The 13,485-nt window shown below is 45.2% G+C and overlaps 1 protein-coding gene across 1 annotated transcript in view; it reads left to right on the top strand.

The window, feature by feature from the left end:
• Positions 1–695: 695 nt before the first annotated feature.
• Positions 696–13,485, top strand: part of LOC110503126 (protein shisa-9-like) — a 28,534-nt gene continuing 15,744 nt past the window's right edge. The window contains exons 1-3 of the mRNA XM_090217427.1: positions 696–1,344; positions 1,629–1,736; positions 9,723–9,841. Coding sequence (XP_090073553.1) covers positions 716–1,344; positions 1,629–1,736; positions 9,723–9,841 — 856 coding nt within the window. The 5' untranslated portion in view covers positions 696–715. The remainder of the gene's footprint in view (positions 1,345–1,628; positions 1,737–9,722; positions 9,842–13,485) is intronic.

Below are 13,485 nucleotides of genomic sequence, written 5' to 3' on the forward strand. Positions count from 1 at the left end.
CAGGATTGTCAGCGAGCACAGCGCGGTACCCTGTGGGATTTCTACCAGTAGTGGACTGGTCTGGTCTGGACCTCCAAGCTATTCGCAAACACTGTGCTGGGAGGATGAACAGGGAAACACTGCTTTAACGAGAGCAGAGAGGAGAGGTCACCAGTGGTGAACAAAGATACTACAAAACTATTTGGAGAATGGAAAACACATAAGGAAAAGTATAAACTCTTGTAGACTATGAAGGAAAATGCTGTGTAAGGTTTGTGGACAATTTGTTCATGGAATATACCCTGGAATATTGAAACTGCTGATTTCTCTAAAGGCAATTTCAAAGGACAAAGGTAAGACAAATCAATTGTGATGTTTCAGAGGATTTTAGTCCAGAGCATCAGATATTTGAAGTATTTTGGGCTGTTTTGAGCGGCTGGCGTGCACTACATTTACCAAAACAAACATTTATAACCTGCAAACCAAACCAACTCTGTCTATTTCCATTATTCATCAGTCACATTTGTGATTGATTGAACTATGTGAGTGAACAACTCCATACAAATCAGTTCTGTTCAAAAACTATGTAACGTCAATTAGGATTAGTTTGTGTGTGCTTTAGAGACATTAGATAGTTTCTTCCCAACCTTGTTGGTCTGTCTCAGACTCCAAGCCTTTGACCTCTGGTCTGGCCCGCTATAGAGGACGGTTCTAAAGCCTCAGCACTGCCCGGAGGATGAGGATGCGTTGTACCATGGCAGCCTGCCCCCTATCCTGCCTCCTCCTCTCCTTCCTCCTGACGAGGTCCAGCCTGGCCCAGGACCTCACTGGCTCCACCACCATTGACACGGACGCCATCCAAACCCAGACAGCCAATCAGACAGCTCCGATGACCCCCACCACAGCGGAGCCCGTCACCATGCTAGTAACCACAGAGTTCGGTGGCGTGTCGACACCTAGTGGTGACATCGCGGACGATGAGGACGTCATCCCGACCAAAGGCACCCTTTGCCAAGGTTACTACGACGTAATGGGCCAGTGGGACCCACCTTTCAACTGCAACATGGGCGTTTTCCTGTACTGCTGCGGCACCTGCTTCTACCGCTTCTGCTGCCAGTTCAGAGGGCAGCGCCTCGACCAGAGCATCTGTTCAAACTATGACACGCCCATCTGGGCCAACACAGGCAAGCCCATCACCACGGTGACCGAGGACCACAGTGACCAGGAGAGGGATCGAACCCACATGATCGTCTATATCATCTGTGGGGGGGTGGCCATCATGGTGCTGATGGGCATCTTCACCAAGCTGGGCCTGGAGAAGATCAGGGGATCAGCAAGGGCACAGAACGACGTCAGCAACGCCAGGTGAGGGAGGGAGGGAGGTTATTTTGCTGCAACCATGAAATGAATCAGGCAAATTCTTTTGGCAACTTTTATTAATGTGTGTGTGTATTGTTAGGGGGAAACATATTGCACGTATATTAATTGTTTTAATACCCACTGATTAGATTTGTGTATTTCATCAAAATTTCACAAACTTGTTCACCTACCTGATCACTCTAGCCAGTGGTCTATTTACATTGATAAACTGTCATGTTGAATATTGAAGGTAACTGCAGGGGGATGTTGTGTTTAACAACAATCTATAGGGAATATGACCTGCTCCAGAAGTTGAGATGGAGAGAGAGAGAGCGAGGAGAAGAAAGGCACAAAGGAAGAGAAACAAAGAGAGGGAGGAGATCACAATATGACCAGAGGTAATGCTATAGATATCAAGCAAATACTTATCAAATACTTATCAAAACTAAGTTTATTCTACACTGCCAATGGATACACTTACTCAAAATAATGTATCATATTCCCTAATAGCTACAGTATGTACACCACATGACATCCCAGTCAGCCCTCATCTCCCTGTAAAGTGTTTCAGCCAGTGTTGGTCAGGTTAAATATCTGGTTCAGGGCTGGAGCGGAGCCTCAAGGACATCATTACTGAAACACTGCTACGCTACACAGGCTTACCTCTCCCTCCTTTTACCAGTTCTCCTGTTCTCTTTTATCCCCCTCATCTCTCTTTCTATTCTAGTACACTCCTCCTCCACCTCTTCTCCTCCACCTCTTATCCTCCTCTCTTCTGGGGGCCCTTGGTTTTGTTTTTGGTCATCAACGGAAGCAGGGCGGCACGGGATAAGAGATTTCACCCAATCAGAATCTCTCTCTCTTTCTCACGCTTCTCTCCCTTTCCAACTCTCTTTCTTTGTCTTCTCTCCCCCCTTTCTTCCTCTCTCTCTCCTCTGTCATTTTCTCTCTCACTCTCTCCTCCACTCCCCCTCTCTCTCCCTTCTCCATTCTGCCTCTTTACAGTAATGTCCCTATTAGCCGGCAGTTAATAACTCCACACTGGTTTCATATAACTCCACCTGGCCAATATTGAGATATGGAAATCTTCCATAAAAAAAGTTACAAAAAGCCCAAGGGAAATATAAATCGTATATTTCGCTCTGAAATCACATATTTATTGCATAGGGAGAGAACAGCGGCTCTCACAGTACAAGGCCATCAATGTCTCCAGCTTTGAGAAATATTAGCAGGATTACATTTTTTGGTTTTTAGATGTTACCACCTCTCCAAAATAGAACACTCCCCCAACGACATACCAGATGAACTGTCCTGGCCAGATTAGACTCACACAGATTAAATAAATGGCTCTCAGATTACTGGAATACTGTCGCTACTCCTCTGCTGCCCAGCTGGTCTTGCCATGTTCATGCTACACTCTTAGAAAAAAGGGTTCCAAAAGAGTTCTTCAGCGGTCCCCATAGGATATCTCTTTTTGGTTCTAGGTAGAACCCTTTTGAGTTAAATGTAGAACCCTCTGTGGAAAGGATTTAACATGGAACCAAAAGGGCTCTACCTGGAACCAAAAAGGGTTCTTCAAAGGGTTATCCTAATAGGGTTGGTCAAATAACCCTTTTAGGTTTTAGATAGCACCTTTTTTTGAGTGAATAGAGACCAACTAATTTCTACACAGAGTGAATAGAGACCAACTAATTTTTACACAGAGTGAATAGAGACCAACTCATTTCTACACGTGTATAGAGACCAACTCATTTCTACACAAAGTGTATAGAGACCAACTTATTTCTACATGTGTATAGAAACCAACTCATTTCTACACAGCTCATTTTGTCCATCGCTCATCTTTTCTTTCACCCTCTTTGACAACACACCCTGCAGTGCTGCTCTATAGGGCGCTTATTAGAACAGCATGCAGTATCTGCTCTCAAATCTGACAGTCAGTTTCTACCAGGACAGGTGTTACTTCCATACTCCACTCAATCCCCCCCTAAAATTTCACAGCAGTTAGTACATTACAATTATCGGTGTACATAGGACAGAATGTACCACTCTCCGTGTCACTCTACCCATTGATGCATGTCTAATCTAATGGAGGACATCGACCGAAAGGGACATTGCATAGAACTTAAACAAACAACAATAACCTTTATCCCAAAAGGCATCATTCCACATTCTGAATAGTGATTTATAGTTAAATTAACAACAAGAATGAGGATGCTGACTTTTAGGTTGGTAGTGCATGGTTCAGACCACAACATTCAGAGGACATGGGCCCAGGCATTTATTGCATGGTATAGAGTATCCACAAAAGGTGAGGATTAACATGGGGAAGAGAAGACTGAGTGGTCTAAGGATCTGATCTGATCGAGCGTGTGTGCGTGCGTGCGCGTGTGTGAGAGAGATCCATCCTTGGGACCTTAAGATATCATGTTCTATAACATGGGACTAAGATGGCTCCTAAAAAGGGCTTGACCTTACTTAAAAACCACTATGCCTTTCAATAAGGCAAATTAACAAAACAAAAACTTGATCGCTTTACCAATTCTCCCTCTACCACTACATTCTTCTTTGATGAGCTATGCCTTTTACTTCGCCTGTCCTTCGCTGCTGGGGTTCAATGTCTTTCAGTATTAGGAAAAAACATTAAAAGCTGTGTCATCTTCAACCTGAGAAGCAACCCAAAGAAAGACACAGACAGACAGAGAGTTGGGCACACCCCTTCTTCCATCCCTCCATCGCTCAGATTTCCTCCATGGTTGGTTTACATTACATGCTCCCTGATTTCGTACACTCCCTCCCTCCTAGTCCACCTGCAATGGCAATATCATGACATTTACCTTCTCCTGACCTCTTCCTCCCCCTGCCTCCCCCACAGCTGTGCTGTGCCTGGAAGAGACACACAAGGGTCACTGCTCATTGACTCAGCTCCAAGGGTTTAATTCTCACATCATCCTTTTTTCTAAATACCACAAAATGGCACTGAAATGGATGTAAGTCCAAGCCAGAACGTAGATGTCAAGTTCTGAGGGAAACCAACATCAGGGGCCTCAAGAAAGAGAGGAAGTGTGGAAGAGGAAGTGAGGTAGTAATGAATCATCTTTGCCCAGACCTACAGCTCGCTATAGTCTATACTGTAGGGTGACCAATAATCCTGTGTTTGACTGTCCATAGAGGACAGGTTAGGGGCCTGCATGCCACTGCGTGTGTTGTGCCAAATTCCAAATCGATCTCTAACCTCTAACCCCTGAGCACTTGTTTAGATCTGAAAGGATTGGATAGATAATGAATGTCTCCTGGAATACTGTGAGGTTCTGAATGCCACTGGATGTGTTAGGATCAATTCCATATAGAACCCTAGCCTGCCTTCTGAGCGCTTAGATCTGCATACCATTAGGCAATACCATTGGGCAGCATTTCCAATACCATGTTACCAGTGGTAAAACCAATCCATTATATTTTAATGAATAGTATCTCTGAACTGGTCTGCATGTTCCCATAGGGCCCTGGAGTGACACTGGGTGTATGTGAGCAGATTTGGGGAGCTGTTGGTGATGTCCCTGCTCTGTAACACTAATCTGAATTGACAGGGGATTCTGAGTGAGTTTTAACTGCACTGTTGACAGAAAGATGGAGATTGAGAAATGAGAAGAGACCTGGTGGAGAAGAGATGGCGGGAAAGGGAGAAATGGATGAAGGGAGGGTAAGAGAAAGGGAGAGAGAGAGAGAAATGGATGAAGGGAGGGTAAGAGAAAGGAAGAGAGAGGGAGAAATGGATGAAGGGAGGGTAAGAGAAAGGGAGAGAGAGGGAGAAATGGATGAAGGGAGGGTAAGAGAAAGGGAGAGAGAGAGAGAAATGGATGAAGGGAGGGTAAGAGAAAGGGAGAGAGAGAGAGAAATGGATGAAGGGAGGGTAAGAGAAAGGGAGAGAGAGGGAGAAATGGATGAAGGGAGGGTAAGAGAAAGGGAGAGAGAGAGAGAGAGAAATGGATGAAGGGAGGGCAAGAGAAAGGGAGAGAGAGAAATGGATGAAGGGAGGGTAAGAGAAAGGGAGAGAGACAGATTATGATTATTATGATAATTGTGACTAAACGTTTCTCAAGTAAGACCTTTGAATTGAGCTGTAGTGTTAAGATTTCCCCTTACTGGAACTAAGGGGCCGGTCCCAAGCCATAAAAAACAGCCCCAGACCACTATGCACTATGCATTCAGGCAGGTAGCGTTCTCCATTCGCCTAACCCAGATTCGTCCGTCGGACTGCCAGATGGTGAAGCGTGATTCATCACTCCAGAGAAAGCGTTTCCACTGCTCCAGGGTTCAATGGTGGCGAGCTTTACACCACTCCAGCCGACGCTTGGCATTGCACATGCTGATCTTAGGCTTGTGTGCAGCTGCTCGGCCATGAAAACCTTTGAATTACCAGATATGTTCATTCTGAAAATGGTTCATAAAGTCAAGAAGAAAACATGATAGCAGATAATACAAGGACATCTCTGCTTTAGAAACTGCCCTCAGAGTTAATAAAGGATAAAGTACATTCGTTTAGAGGGCTAGATTTCCCAATCATCAGAGTGGGGACTGTACAGTACATCGATTCTGAGCTGGGCTGGATCAGAGGGCAACATTTTCCAATCATCAGAGTGGGGACTGTACTGTACATCGATTCTGAGCTGGGCTGGAAACAGTGGTGGTGAGTGATGAACACTAGGACTGAGTGTTGCTAATTAGCTATCTGCCTCCCTGGTATGGGAGAAGGGATAATTGATTGCTACACAGCATTAGAAGACGCGTGTCTCACTCTCCTTGTTATTCGATACGATGTGCTTTCACCAAAAAGGATTAGCGATCATATAACGAACGCTCCGACGCAGGAAGTCTTATATAAGTGGCTATAGATACAGAGACTGTGTCCCAAATGAAACCCTATTCCCTATACGGTGCACTAATTCTGACCACAGGCTCTGGTCAAAAGTAATGTACTATATAGGAAATAGGGTGCCATTTGGCATGCACTGTATGTAGGCAAGGCTAAATGTCTTTACCTTCCCTGCTGTCCAGGAGAAGGATGAGACGTAAGCCTATTGTTGCTCATTGACAGCAAGATGGTTGTGTCTTCCAAAACTGACTGACTCTTGAGATGTTATCATGAAGTTACTGGAATTCAAGTGGAAAGGAGGATTCTGGTCTGTTTATCATCTTTATGACCTTGAAGATACATTATTGATTTGATTATCGACAAACATGGTGTTGTTTACATGTTGCAGTCATAAATGAATGGGCAGTAATGATGAATATCCCTTGTTTAAATGTAGTCCCAGTTTCTTTACAGTATATCCCGTACTGATGGCCTATATCTACTTTATTGTAGTCATTTAATCCTAATTTACATCAAACACACGTTAGTCTAGTCATGTAAATTTAGGGTAAAACTTCCTCACTTAAGCTAACATCTCTCAATTAAATGTTTTATTTTTACCACATAGATGGAGCCTGTGATGGAAGTTAAACTTAGCCTCTATAAATGCACTAAATGCCCAGAGATAAAAGCAGTTTTGCTGTAGATTAAAAATCCAAATCAGCAAGTTGTTCAGTAGCGAGCCAAACGAAAAGAGAACCAAGCCTTAGGCAGTCTCAGCTAGTGAGTCACAGACAACATGAGGTAGAGAGAGAGAGAGAGAGAGAGAGAGAGAGAGAGAGAGAGAGAGAGAGAGAGAGAGAGAGATGTAGGTTTAGAAAGAGAAAGAAAGTATAAGAGAGAAAGAGACAGATTCAGAGACTGACATGACAAAAGACTGAGAATGAGAGAGATTGAGAGAGAAATAGAGAGAAAGGAATATTTTGAGATTTAGGTGGCTTGAAAGAGAATACCATTATTGGCTCAGTAGTTAAATGATTTGAGCACAATCTTTACTTAATTTTATTGGTACTAAGCCCCATGTCTTCCTCCACTGCACACATAGAACCCCCAACGCCCCATACGTCTGCAAAGTCCCCCTGATGCCACACACGTCTGAGAAGTCCCCCTGACGCCCCCACACGTCTGCAAAGTCACCCTGACGCCCCCACACGTCTGCAAAGTCACCCTGACGCCTCCACACGTCTGCAAAGTCCCCCTGACGCCTCCACACGTCTGCAAGTCCCCCTGGCAATTCATCAGTTTGCAATATGTACACTACTGGGCAAAGTTTGGACACCTACTCATTCAAGGGTTTTTCTTTATTTTTACTATTTTCTACATTGTAGAATAATAGTGAAGACATCAAAACTTTGAAATAACACATGGAATCATGTAGTAATCAACAGAATGTTCAACAAATCAAACCATATTTTACATTTGAGATCCGTCAAGTAGCCACCCTTTGCCTTGATGACAGCTTTGCACACTCTTTGCCACAGCACTGAAGGAAGTGATTGAAAAAGCTTCTTCTACTTTCCCCAATGCACAAGTGGTTATCTCCACCCTGCTACCACGAAAAGTCTTCCACCCTGCTACCATACAGCGGGTAAACGCAAGTATTTCCTGTGACTGTGCCTCAAAACCAAATGTTTACCTGGCCCACCACTCCACCCTGGACTTGAACAGCCTTTATGACCAGGTCCACCTATACAAGGCAGCAGTGCTCACCTTCGCCCGGACTCTAAAGGACATCGCTCTCAAATGCAGCCCCAACACTTCACACAAGAGCAACAGATCAATAGTCACCCCGCCTAGACCAGTGAGACACTCTCCCAGACCTGTGAGACCCCCCCACTGGACCTACACATAGAGGACCCACGCCGAGAGGACCTACATCCAGACCACAACACCACCAGCCACATACACACCCCCACCCCAACCAATCAACACCCCCCCAAGTCAATCATGCCCACACCCCATTTGGCCCACTCAGATCGGACCTATGCCCCTCCAGCCCACCCCATGCACCCCACCCCCGCAAAGAGGGCCTCAACATGGAAGTCACACATACTCCCAGGCCGTGGGCGGGCAAACACGCCCAACCCCCACTCTTACACTAGCCCAAGCCAACGGCATGTAACAGATGCTCAGCAGGCTCTGCTCACACTTACTGGCCTAAGGCCAAACCCCCACGACCAACAACTTTGGACACTTTATGGAACACAAAGCCTTCAATATCTCATCCTGGAATATCCAAGGCCTGAGGTCATCTGCCTTTGGCCTAAAGAGCACGAACCTGGACTTCATCAAAGAAATCGGTAATACAGATATTGTCATCCTACAAGAAAAAAACATCTGGTATAGAGGAGATGGGCCCACTGGTTGCCCTCTAGGTTACAGAGAGCTGGTAGTCCCATCCACCAAACTACCAGGTGTAAAACAGGGAAGGGACTCAGGGGGTATGCTAATTTGGTATAGATCAGACCTAACTCACTCCATTAAATTAATCAAAACAGGAACATTTTACATTTGGCTAGAAATTCAAAAGGAAATGATCGTAACAGAGAAAAATGTCCTCCTGTGTGCTACCTATATCCCGCCACTAGAATCCCCATACTTTAAAGGAGAACCCTTTTTGGCTGCAGGGAGAATAATCATTTTGGGTTCCATGTCGAACCCTTTCTAGAGAGGGTTCTACCTTGTTCTCCTAAGGGGTCAGCTGAAGAACCCTTTTTTAAGATTGTACACATCTCTCTCAATACGATACATCTCCCTCAGCTGATCCCCATTCTGCTCTGCTCAGCTAGAGAGGGCAATTTACACCCTAGCACCCTCCCAACATTTAGACACATTCCTGGCACACAATGTACCGTACAGTGAACCACACTGTTTGTTCAGGAAAGCCCTCCCAGGAGAGGACAGCCCTGGCCCCCCACACCTCCTGAGGCCTGGGTCCCTAACACACACACACACACACACACACACACACACACACACACACACACACACACACACACACACACACAGAGAGAGATAATGTCTGTCACTACAGCAGTGTGTTCCCTTACACACAGCTCAATGACATGACAGTGTGTTTGGGGGTATTTGTGACTGTGACAGTATGTGTCTGATAAGATTACACGCAATTAAAATGGCCCATTTTCAGTGTTACTCTCACTCTTTCTCTCTGCAGATTATGTTGTCACACACTCAGCCCAATTCTCTGGCTCCCATCACTTTCTATCATGTTCCCTGCAGTGTTGCTGCCCTTATTTTTGGCTTTGACTAAGCCTACAGCCACGCACAGTGGCTAACGATGGGGCGCTATGGGGAGTTATTGGCCCAGGAGTTTAGGTGTAGTGCTTGGGTCGATTGCCTGTAACCGCAGAATTGCTGTTTCAATCCCTGCTTCTCCTTAAATCCCCATACATGTAGAGAGTCATTCTAAATGGCTGAAGTCTAACTGTAATGTTTGTTTGTCCATCTACAGGACCATAACAGAGCTTATGAAGCAACCCGGAGGAGAGGTGGGCTCAGTGGAAAGTACAATCACCAACCCCCCTATCGGAACCAACGGCATCTCAGCTAGGATGCTACGCAGCCGCAGCGGTAAGCACAGCTACTCAGCACACAGACACATGCTAACACACTCCCTACGAATCAACGAAGTTGAGGGTTTCTCTTTGTTCCTCTGTGAAGAAAAACAAACCCAGCCAAAGCCCATTTTGCCATTGCTGTTTTAACCAGAGGCCCCTCTCTCTCATTGGAGGACGGGAGCTGGTTTCTCTTACTGTACTTTGGCATGACAGGAACACCCAACAGCCCCTCCTCTTCTCTAGCATAACTAAAGTAGCCAGACCAAACACTGCAGTTTCAGCGCAGAGTTATACCATTAGTGTGTGGTTACAGGATGAGGCTCTATGGTGTACTTACAACCCTACACCCAAACGCAACTCAGCAACTCAGTCCATCACATTACAGGATGATGAAATTATTCTCTAAGTGTATGACACGAGGTACAGCAACAGACACAACATGATTTCTGGAGCCCTCGTCTTTCAATGACCAGAGAAGTTGCATGCATTTGTACTCGTACTTCACTAGAATCCAGCTGGGTATACATCACAATATGCATGTAAACTGTAAAAAGAAATGTCCCTTTTTCAGGACCCTGTCTTTCAAAGATCATTCGTAAAAATACAAAAAACTTCACAGATCTTCATTGTAAAGGGTTTAAACACTGTTTCCCATGCTTGTTCAATGAACCATAAACAATTAATGAACATGCACCTGTGGAACGGTCGTTAAGACACTAACAGCTTACAGATGGTAGGCAATTAAGGCCCCAGTTATGAAAACGAAGGACACTAAAGAGGCCTTTCTACTGACTCTGAAAAAACACCAAAAGAAAGATGCCCAGGGTCCCTTCTCATCTGTGTGAACGTGCCTTAGGCATGCTGCAAGGAGGCATGAGGACTGCAGATGTGGCCAGGGAAATAAATTGAAATGTCCGTACAATGAGACGCCTAAGACAGTGCTACAGGGAGACAGGATGGACAGCTGATCGTCCTCGCAGTGGCAAATCACGTGTAACAACACCTGCACAGGATTGGTACATCCGAACATCACACTTGCGGGACAGGTACAGGATGGCAACAACAGCTGCCCGAGTTACACCAGGAACGCACAATTCCTCCATCAGTGCTCAGACTATCCGCAATAGGCTGAGAGAGGCTGGACTGAGGGCTTGTTGGACTGTTGTAAGGCAGGTCCTCACCAGACATCATAGGCAATAACGTCACCTATGGGCACAAACTCACCATCGCTGGACCAGGCAGGACTGGCAAAAGGTGCTATTCACTGACGAGTGGCAGTTTTGTCTCACCAGGGGTGATGGTCGGATTCGCATTTATCGTCGAAGGAATGAGAATTACACCGAGGCCTGTACTCTGGAGCGGGATCGATTTGGAGGTGGAGGGTCCGTCATGGTCTGGGGCGGTGTGTCACAGTATCATCGGACTGAGCTTGTTGTCATTGCAGGCAATCTCAACGCTGTGCGTTACAGGAAAGACATCCTCTTCCCTCATGTGGTACCCTTCCTGCAGGCTCATCCTGACATGACCCTCCAGCATGACAATGCCACCAGTCATACTGCTCATTGTGTGTGTGGTTTCCTGCAAGACAGGAATGTCAGTGTTCTGCCATGGCCAGCGAAGAACCCGGATCTCAATCCCATTGAGAGCGTCTGGGACCGGTTGGATCAAGGGTGAGGGCTAGGGCCATTTCCCTCCAGAAATGTCCGGGAACTTGCAGGTGCCTTGGTGGAAGAGAGGGGTAAACTCTCACAGCAAGAACGGGCAAATATGATCCAGTCCATGAGGAGGAGATGCACTGCAGTACTTAATGCAGCTGATGGCCACACCAGATATTGACTGTTACTTTTGACCCCCCCTTTGTTCAGGGACACATTATTCAATTTCTGTTTGTCACGTCTGTGGAACTTGTTCAGTTTATGTCTCAGTTGTTGAATCTTGTTATGAAAATGAACACAGTTGACAGTGAGAGGACATTTATTTTTTGCTGAGTTTATGTGTGTGTGTAGCTACCGTAGAATAACAATTACTCATTCTAATTCTATGGTGTGTACACTGTGCTGATAGTGGCGTCAAGTTAACACAAAGCATGCCTTAGTGGTTGATAACATTAGTGAGACATTGATTTGGAGAATTCCTTGTCTGGTAGTGGGAACAACAGATACTACACACATCAAGGAGATAAGGAGCTAGGGGAAAGAGAAGGAAACCAGGGGCTTCTGTAAGTAGACCACGTGCACGGTACACATGGTAAACATCAATAGCAAAACTAGCAGCAATCACCAGCCTGGTCTCATAGAATAGACGTAACATAGTAAATGTAAATCTGTGACACTCACATTTGTATGATACGTTATGTTTGGTATGGTTACATAAGACAGAAGGTTACTTAAGCCAAAAATGAATGGAGGGAGGTTGGTCGAGGAGGTTGGGTGGGCGTATAAAGCGAATGTCTTGCAACCCAAATGTTGTGTGTTTCAAATCACATCACGCACAACTTCTGCATTTTAGCTAATTAGCAACTACTTACTACTTTTTTAGCTACTTTGCAACTACTTAGCATGTTAGCTAACCCTTCCCCTAACCCAAACCTTAACCCGTATCTTAACCCCTAACCCTAATCTTAACCTGTACCTTAACCCATACCTTAACCCTAACCTTAACCGTAATCCCTGACCCCAAGCCTAGCTAAAGTTAGCCACTTAGCTAACATATCATACGCATTGTAATTTGTAACATATTGTATGAAAATGTATGATGGACATCCACAAATTAATACATACCATATGAAATGTAACATATCATACTCAATAGAGCGAAAAAGATTTACATGTACTATGTTACGTCTAACCCTGAGTCAATGTTGGCCAGCCCAACTGCACATCCATCCACAAGTGGCATGTGCCAATTCTATGCATCCAGATCCAGCTGTGTGTTTGTGTGTGTGGGGGTGGAGGGGAGTGTTTGATCTAAGAGGGCCCCTACCTCTTCCCTTACCCCTCCAGCTGACTGTGCATCCATAGAATCAGATTAGATTAGAGAGAACACACACATCACACATCACCCAAAACCCTTTGTGGATATCAGACTATCTATAGAGTTCTCTGTAAACCCCCTCTAAACACAACACACACCAAATAAAACACACACATCACACACAATAAAACACACACAAACAAACACACATCAAGGATCTTCATTACTGTGTGTTGTGTGTTGAGGCATTGGCTGTAGCAGTAGAGATTGGACTTGGATCATTTGTGCAAATGCAGCTCAGAGGATTACACACACACACACACAGCGCTCCACCAGTCTTGAGGATTTGGGCCGTCAGTGATGTAGGATTTGCGGTAAGAACCGTAGACCCCGCCATGCTCACCAATCCCTCTTTCTAAAGGATTTCAGTTTGACACAGTGGCGCTTCTGGTTTACAGTTCTGTCACTGCTCTAATCTCAAACTATCTCAGAGATATAGGATTGAAACAGTTGTCAGGCAACTTTAAAAGGTCTGGCTCTGAAGGTGTTGTTAAAACACTGTGGTTTGAATAACCTCTGTCCCCTCAATTGACTGTTGAGGATCATCCATCTCTGTTTCTCACTTAGATGAGTGGGACATTACAGCACATTATGTTTCCAAACAGTATTGGCTTTTCCAGTGGG

The sequence above is a fragment of the Oncorhynchus mykiss genome, chromosome 23 (genome assembly GCF_057628025.1).
Source record: "Oncorhynchus mykiss isolate SJ-2025 chromosome 23, ASM5762802v1, whole genome shotgun sequence".
Taxonomy (NCBI): Eukaryota; Metazoa; Chordata; class Actinopteri; order Salmoniformes; family Salmonidae; genus Oncorhynchus; species Oncorhynchus mykiss.